Below are 7,705 nucleotides of genomic sequence, written 5' to 3'. Positions count from 1 at the left end.
AAAAAAAAAAAAAAAGAAAAGAGGGTTATGACAAGGTAGTGTGAATGGTGTCACAAATATGTTAAAACAGGAAAGCAAGTACTGAGCTGAAATTGTCAATTTTCTTGAGGTGATCTGTAAGAAAGGGGAAAGATGACAAAGTATGCATTCATCTGCCTTAGTTTTTCCTTTCCACTATGCTGATTTGTGCACGTAGCTTAATTAGACTTGAATTCAAGATTAAGGTAAATTAAAATTGCCAAATTGAATCCTCTCACTGTGTAAGTGTACCCTAATGTGATTCTTGGAGTAAATCCTGAAAAACAATATGCAGAGATTTCTAGAAGGAGAAACCAAGAGTGCAGCACCACCACTCCCAGGCCAAACAGTGAGAAATATGTTCCAGCTACACGACAGATCATAGACAGTCATAAAAGAGGAGGCTCAAAATATCTGTTGCAGTATTTTTAGTAAGAGCTCTTTTTCAGCTGTTTTGCCTTGCAGATTTTGTTAGCTGAACTGGTAGAGAACGCACGTGTAATGATAGATGAGCCTGTGCATATTCAGAATATATTAACAGACTTCTGCCAGCACTTCTGTCGAAGAGAAAGCAAAATAAGCAGTGGTGTAGTTTGACTTGTTACTTACCTAGCAATTTCTTTGTTTTGTTTGAAGGCTATTGAACACCCTGTTCGCACAAATCAAATTCCTCGTCAGATTCCCGAGCAGTCGTTCTATACAAAGCCATTACCTGGAATTATTATGGGAGGGATTCTGCCTTTTGGGTGCATCTTTATCCAGTTGTTCTTCATTCTGAACAGTATTTGGTATGTTAACCACAACCTAAATTTAACCTTCTGTGTGATAAGAGGTTGTAATTTCTATGTGAGTTTATTCGAGTTGCATTGACTGATTTTGGGGGATACAGAATTACCAGAATACTGGCTCAATAAAAATGTAAACGTAAACATCTTTTTAGCATTTTTTGGTTTAGAAGACACTCAGTGCCTATGTTGCTTGCTGAGGTGTATGGAGAAGGGACTGTGATAAGCATAGCAATTTACAGCTGGCCCACGATATTCAGACAGCTGTGTGTGTCACGCTACTCTGCCTTCTTGGAAGCTGCTATAAATTTGACATATATGCATATAACTTGAAAGTAGTAAGCGTACCATAAGGAAGCATATGATCTGAGGGCGTTTGTTTTGGTTCGGGTGTTTTATTGTTGGGGTAGAAAGCATGACTACAAAGAGTTCCCAAAAATCATTCTCCTTTCAAAGGCATCACAGAGTAATTCTGTTAAATATCAAAAATAATGCAGCTACTCCAGTTCAAGTGAATTTTGATGCGAGTTCATAGCACGCTGACAAACTAATCTACTGTAAGGATTTTGTCTTCCTCCTGGCACAGTTTAGTTACTGGATATCTTTAAACTGTTTCTGAACCTTGAATAGGTGCTTCTACCCAGCATACACAGCTGAAGCATTTGACATTTCTTGTTATTTTGCAGCTCTGACCCTTTGATTGAAATGTGAGGTGAAATCCAAGTTCTGCTGAATTCAGTGGAAGAGGTCATGTTGACTTTACTGGAACTGTAATTTCACTCATTATGTGTAGTCATTTTCTTCCCTAAAATCCCAAACACCAGCAGCATTGGGGCTCACTTTCTCGCTGTTTTCAGACTGAGCTGTCAAGGCTCTTATTCTTGATGTAGAAAGCAAATTAGTTAATTGTATGGGCACGGAGTTAATAGTGCCTCAGTGAGAAAGGAAATACCTTAAGGTGAAGGTGATACTAGTGTGTACGAAGGAATAATACCAGTCCAATGTCCACTTGAATTTTTTTGATTATTTTTTGAAAACTCTCTTCAATAGGTCTCACCAGATGTATTACATGTTTGGCTTCCTGTTTCTGGTATTCATTATTTTGGTTATCACGTGTTCTGAGGCCACAATATTGCTCTGTTACTTCCATCTATGTGCAGAGGTAAGAAATATTTCATCAGTATTCATACTTAGTACTGCTTTAAGGATGCTTCAAAAAATGTTAAAGGCTTCTATAATTGGAAATAAGCATTAACAGAATTTGACATAAATACAGGTATTAAATATCCTTAAATCAAGACTTTAAGAAGTGAAGCAAACTACTTCTGTCACAGCTTGTAAATAAGTAAATAATAAATCAAACCCTGCACTGAGTGCCACTGAGTCAGAGATATCGCCTTCAGAGTCTCACTTCCTGGTTTCTGAAGATTTATCCACTGACTTTGCTTAATGAGAGTGCATTCCTTCATCTGCCCAACCTGAGGGGACAAGGGGGGTAATTAAGAACCTCCATGGTTTACAATAGTAGATTGGGCTTATTTGTGTTGTTTGGGTTTTTTGGCCTACTTGATACAGATCCTTCTTATCTCTAGCTCTGAATAATGTAGTTAAAGCACTGCTGATTTTATATATAGTTTTTTTCTGTAGATCAAAACTATGAAAGCTTACTTTGAGATAAAGTGACAGTAGAAGAAAGGTGGCCAGTAGCTTTGCGTTCAGTAGCAGCATCAGAGCGTTAGAGGTATATGCAGTTTTACTCATATGTCTTTCTTTTTTCCCCTCCCCCACTTCTAGGACTATCACTGGCAGTGGCGTTCATTTCTTACTAGTGGTTTTACTGCAGTTTATTTCCTGATATATGCAATACATTATTTTTTTTCTAAACTGCAAATCACAGGAACAGCTAGCACCATTTTATATTTTGGTTATACCATGATTATGGTTTTGATCTTCTTCCTTTTCACAGGTAAGTACTTTTGAACTTTGATTTTAAATGTTGAGTTTACCTGCAGCCCTCCATAGGGGAAGCCTTGGCAAACTTTATCTTGATACAAGATTACAAATTTAATATATATGTGATTTTTTTCTCTTGATTTGATTTCTTCTGGAACTTTGTAACTCTTTTCCTGTTGCACTGAAGAAATGGCAGAAGGGCAGAGAGACGTTTTTTTGATAGTGTTATTAGAGTTTTGTCATCTTTATTGTGACAATCATGTGTCTTAAGTGCTGTGCTGCTCTTTGCTCATTAGTGAGATGAGGTGACAATCTTCCCTCTGTCATCATCTTCAATACTAGAAAGGAATTTCCAGTCAGATATGCTTGTCCCTTGTTTAGGGTGGAAGACGCAGGAAGTCTCCTTTCAAATGTTCATGATAAAAGTTACCACGTGGCAATTCCTCAAAATACTAAAAATATTTCATCCTGTTCTAGCATTCCTTACAGAATAGTATATTTTTAAAGCTATTTTGAACTGATCAATGCTTAAAATGCTTTCAGGTTCCATGCTTATGAAGAAAACCTAATGATTTCTAAAGCTTTGATGCAGCTTTATGCATACAACTATGAAGGCTATATTTTGCAGCCTCCTAGAGCACAAATGGTTTGCCATCAGAGCTTTTAATAGAGATTCCACTATAAGTAGAATTTTCAGTTCCACTGAACACAGAGAAGAAAAGATGTTTAACTGGAGAAGATCGCTGGCATTTGTGAATGTTTAATCTTAAAATGAACATCACATACTCATTTCAAAGAGCTTGCTACTTCAAAGCAGTTTGTGGTCTACAACTGAATGTAGATGAGGAACAGGAACAAGAGCCTCCAAGGAGTTTCTTGGGTCATCGATGGTTAAAAAGAGAGAATGTGATGTTACAAGAAAACCTTTTAAAAAGCTCTGTCCCAAGAGTGTTGGGCTTGCGTCCGTGTCTTTTAAATAGTCAATTTAACTTATTCGGCCTTGCTAGCATGTTTTGGAGGTTGCATATCATCTCTACTTTTATCTGTATTTTGTGTGCTGATTAGCAAGCTGTTCTGAAGACACAGATCAGATTCTGTTCTCCTTCCTCGCTCTCTCTTACTTGTTGCTCTTTCTCTTAACCTTTTATTTCTGATCTGGGTTTACTAATAGTCTCATTGAGGTAGAGAGCGTAAGAATACTTGATTGTTTGACTAGAAACAAAGGTACAATGCTGATGCTCCTGACCTGCATCAGAAATTGTGTAGCCAGCAGGACTTAGGGAAGTGATTGTCCTCCTGTGTGCAGCACTGCTGAGATCACACATTGAGTTGCTTGAGGTATGTAGAGAAGAGTAGTAAAGCTGATGAAGGGACTGGAGAACAAGAGTGGTGAGGAGTGGCTGAGAGAATTTGGGTGGTTAGGTCTGGAGAACAGGAGGCCGAGGGAAGACCTCATCCTTCTCTGCAGCTACTTGAAAGGACTCTGCACAGAGGAGAGTGTTGGTCTCTTTTCTCGGGTAACGAGTGATGGGGCATGAGGAAATGAAGGGAGAATTAGGTTGGATGTTAGGAAGAGTTTCTTCATGGAAAGAGTGGCTGCCCAGGGAAGTGGTAGAGCCCTGGGGGCACTGAAGAGATGTGGCATTTGGCTTAGTGGTGGGTCTTGGTTTGTCATGTTGATAGTTAGACTTACTGACTTCTTTTCCAACCTAATGATTCTATGATTTCACTTATATCAATGTTTAAACGTGGTGTATGCTTAAATTCTCATGAAAAAGTGAGGCCTTATGTAAGTCTACAATCTTTAATTTAGTTTCATTACCTTTTCTAATAGATATTTGGTATGTTTGCCTTTAATTATGGACAGTTTTGGCCAAAGCCAGAATTGCATTTACACAGAAAATAAAGGGGACCATATTTTCTGTGCTGAGACTTTTGTTTTAGCTGCTTTTCTGTACCTTCCACGTATGATTTCCATCTTTCACTCACCCTTGTTCTCTCAAGCCAGTCATGTCACGTGATGCCTTTAAAAGGTGTGCAGTGCAACTCTTTGCCTTTGCTCGCACATTTATTTTCAGTTGGCCACCACCAACTGGCTGTGCAGTACCTGCCAGTGAATTTGGGAAATGCTTTTCAGGATATGTTCACAGGGACGCAAAGAATAAGTGATTTACTCTTAGACCTCTTCAGATGCTTTCTGTAGTAGTCATTTGTATGTAATTGGGGCAGTGGAGATGCAAGTCATGCTCTGAAATTCAGGTTTCCATTTGTGTGTTGAAGTTAGGGGAGAATATAAGCAAAATAAACCATAGGATTAGAACTTCGAAGCATCATATGCTTAATGGTTTGGTGTTTGTTTTTTTTTTTACTTCCCACAAGAGTAAGGGTAAACTACCCTGTAATTTAAGGGCATTTCTGAGCATATAATATAATTCTGTCCATGTAGCTTGGTACGCTAATATGTGTTCCAAGGCAGACATTTCCAGTTCTCTGAGATTCATTGAAGCACTCTGAGATAAGGGTTTATAGAGAACATTAGATGTGTGTTAAAGGGGTGGTGAGTTTTCCAGATCTTTAAATGTAAAACCATACTAGCAATTTAGCAAAAAACTGCTCCTAAAAGCAACTGACTTCTTGTGTCAGGATGATAAAGAAGCTAAAAAGAGAAAATCACAATTGTTGTATCAAAACTATTCTGCCGTTGTTTACTCATCTGTTAAAAATTGTCAGTATCAGGAAGGGTTCTGATGGTGCCCTGCTGCTATGTCAGCGTAACACATGCTTCAGGCACTTGCTTCCATACTGCATTCCAGGTCATTGATCAGACTCAGCAGGCAAAATACCAGGAGCTACATGACAAATCTTTGATTCACAGCTGGGACCGCAACTACGTATCATAGTCAATGAGTCAGTTAAACATCAGTAGTTTAGCAAGCGTGAAGAAAAAAAATTACTGGGATATCATTCATGGTTCTTTACTAGCTTGCGTACTGAATGAGTTAGTATGCAGCTTCTGTTGTGCCTCTTAGCAAATCTTAAACAAAGGTGATATTTCAAAAGATGGCTTTATAAGAGGTATGCAGGCAAAAATCAGATAATTGTCACGGTTTTTTCCTGTCCTACTTTTTGTGGGAGGTGAAGGTTCCTGTAACAGCTGTTCTGAGCTGCTTTTAAGTGCAGTATCGTTCTGACTGAAGCTGTGCTTTAAAGCAAAACAGTTTTAACAGAAATATTCTTTTGCATGCAAAGTAGTCAATACGTTTGGGCTTTGCCAATCTGTCTGTTGGAGGTTCATAAAGAGATTCTCCTTTTTTAAGGGAAACAGTCCTTGTCCTTAAATTTCAGCTCAGGTTTGTTTATGCCTTTTGACTGCCTAACGTATTTCAGAAACGTTTATTTTTATGGTACATAGCACGTTCTTGGTAGGAAACACAAGTTGCTTAATAACTGCACTGTGTATTGAAATTCTTACTAACTTCATCTGTGCAAGAATAAATGTAGCGCTCTAATTTCCCGAGACCTTAAGGTACAACTAAGATAGGTGAACTTCTTTCGATGCTATCAATCTAATTGATTTGTTAAATCAAGTATTCTAACATCTGAGCAGACCAGGTAAAGTGTGCAGGACTGGTTGTTGAGGTAGAGCGTAATGGAGCAATATGGAGGAGCTGGCCTGGGGAATCGTGAAAGCAACAAGAAAACAAGTGGTAGGAAGAGAAATGATGCGACTTAAAATGAGTTCTGCATGACATCTTTCTGATTGTGAAAAGTGGGTACATACAGATTAGTTGATGCCTGTAAAGGCTGGGTTCCATCTCTAACTTTATCTGATCTGATGGGTATACTAAAGACTACAGATAGCAGATTGCATACATAGATAGAAATTAACGTCTACTGTGTAACTTTTTCCTAATATGTAACCTTTCTTTTATTTTTTAGGGACAATTGGATTCTTTGCATGCTTTTGGTTTGTAACCAAAATCTACAGTGTGGTGAAAGTTGACTGAAAAAAACCAATGTAAAGAATTAACGCGGAAGAGGTTAAGTCTTCATGAACATAACTTAAAGACCTGATCTACGTGATGAACTTAAGCTTTATCAGAAGTGTTGGCTTTCTGTTCTTTGAGAATGATACTGAATATGCAGCTGCCCCAAACACTTTCTTCCACTAACACGTTTGTATTGTGACTTAACGGCCTGTTTTCATGCAGATCTCAATGAAGATCAGAGTTACAATATTTATGCATTTGTAAATACAACGATACCTTAAAATAAACGTTAAATTCTAATGGCAGAATAGAACTGGCTGTATTACACAACTTAATGATACTTCTGATTAAAGTACAATTGTAAATAGGATTTTCTAGCTTGGTAGGTGGGATGAATTATTTTTCTTTGAGGGAAATGAGAACTTTTTATTATGCTAACTTTGAAGGATGACTCTTAAGAAGTGTTGCTTTTAGTTTGGATGTGATTTTTATTTTTTACTGGTATTATGTCCACAAATATTCTGATTTCTGTGACTTCATTAGTTTCAGTGTTTTTGGCCTTTTAAACTATGTGCCTCTGAGTCCTTGAATTTATAAATTCATAATCTAATAAATATTGTAAAAATGTCTTCAGTGGGTCATTACCTGTTAAAAATTCATACAAATCTGTAAATACAATTAGATGGGTGAGGCATTCATAAAGATTGCACAGAGCATTTGATGGCATTTTCTGCAATGTTCTGTATATTGACACACCTTTAGATCTGCAGTAAATGTTAGTTGTGTTACACGGCTCTGACACTGCAGAGTGGTTGTGGCGCGTGAGAATGAAATGATGCACACACTTAAAGACACTTTGCAGCATTCAGCCAGTCCTTAGCCCAGGTTCTTGTTCAGGAATTGCTATGGAATGGTCAGTATGTTGAGAAGATCTTAATGTGTGAGTCAGCATTCTCTGCT

General features: G+C 37.8%; 1 protein-coding gene across 1 annotated transcript in view; it reads left to right on the top strand.

Moving 5' to 3' along the window:
• TM9SF2 (transmembrane 9 superfamily member 2) overlaps positions 1 to 7,374 on the top strand; it is a gene marked incomplete at its 5' end in the record, with an annotated part of 22,927 nt that extends 15,553 nt beyond the window's left edge. The window contains 4 exons of the mRNA XM_019612044.1: positions 655 to 806; positions 1,854 to 1,965; positions 2,598 to 2,769; positions 6,696 to 7,374. Coding sequence (XP_019467589.1) covers positions 655 to 806; positions 1,854 to 1,965; positions 2,598 to 2,769; positions 6,696 to 6,763 — 504 coding nt within the window. The remainder of the gene's footprint in view (positions 1 to 654; positions 807 to 1,853; positions 1,966 to 2,597; positions 2,770 to 6,695) is intronic.
• Between the last annotated feature and the right edge of the window lie 331 nt (positions 7,375 to 7,705).

This window comes from Meleagris gallopavo, chromosome 1, assembly GCF_000146605.3.
Source record: "Meleagris gallopavo isolate NT-WF06-2002-E0010 breed Aviagen turkey brand Nicholas breeding stock chromosome 1, Turkey_5.1, whole genome shotgun sequence".
Classification (NCBI taxonomy): domain Eukaryota; kingdom Metazoa; phylum Chordata; class Aves; order Galliformes; family Phasianidae; genus Meleagris; species Meleagris gallopavo.
This window is presented reverse-complemented; position numbering and strand designations above follow the sequence as displayed.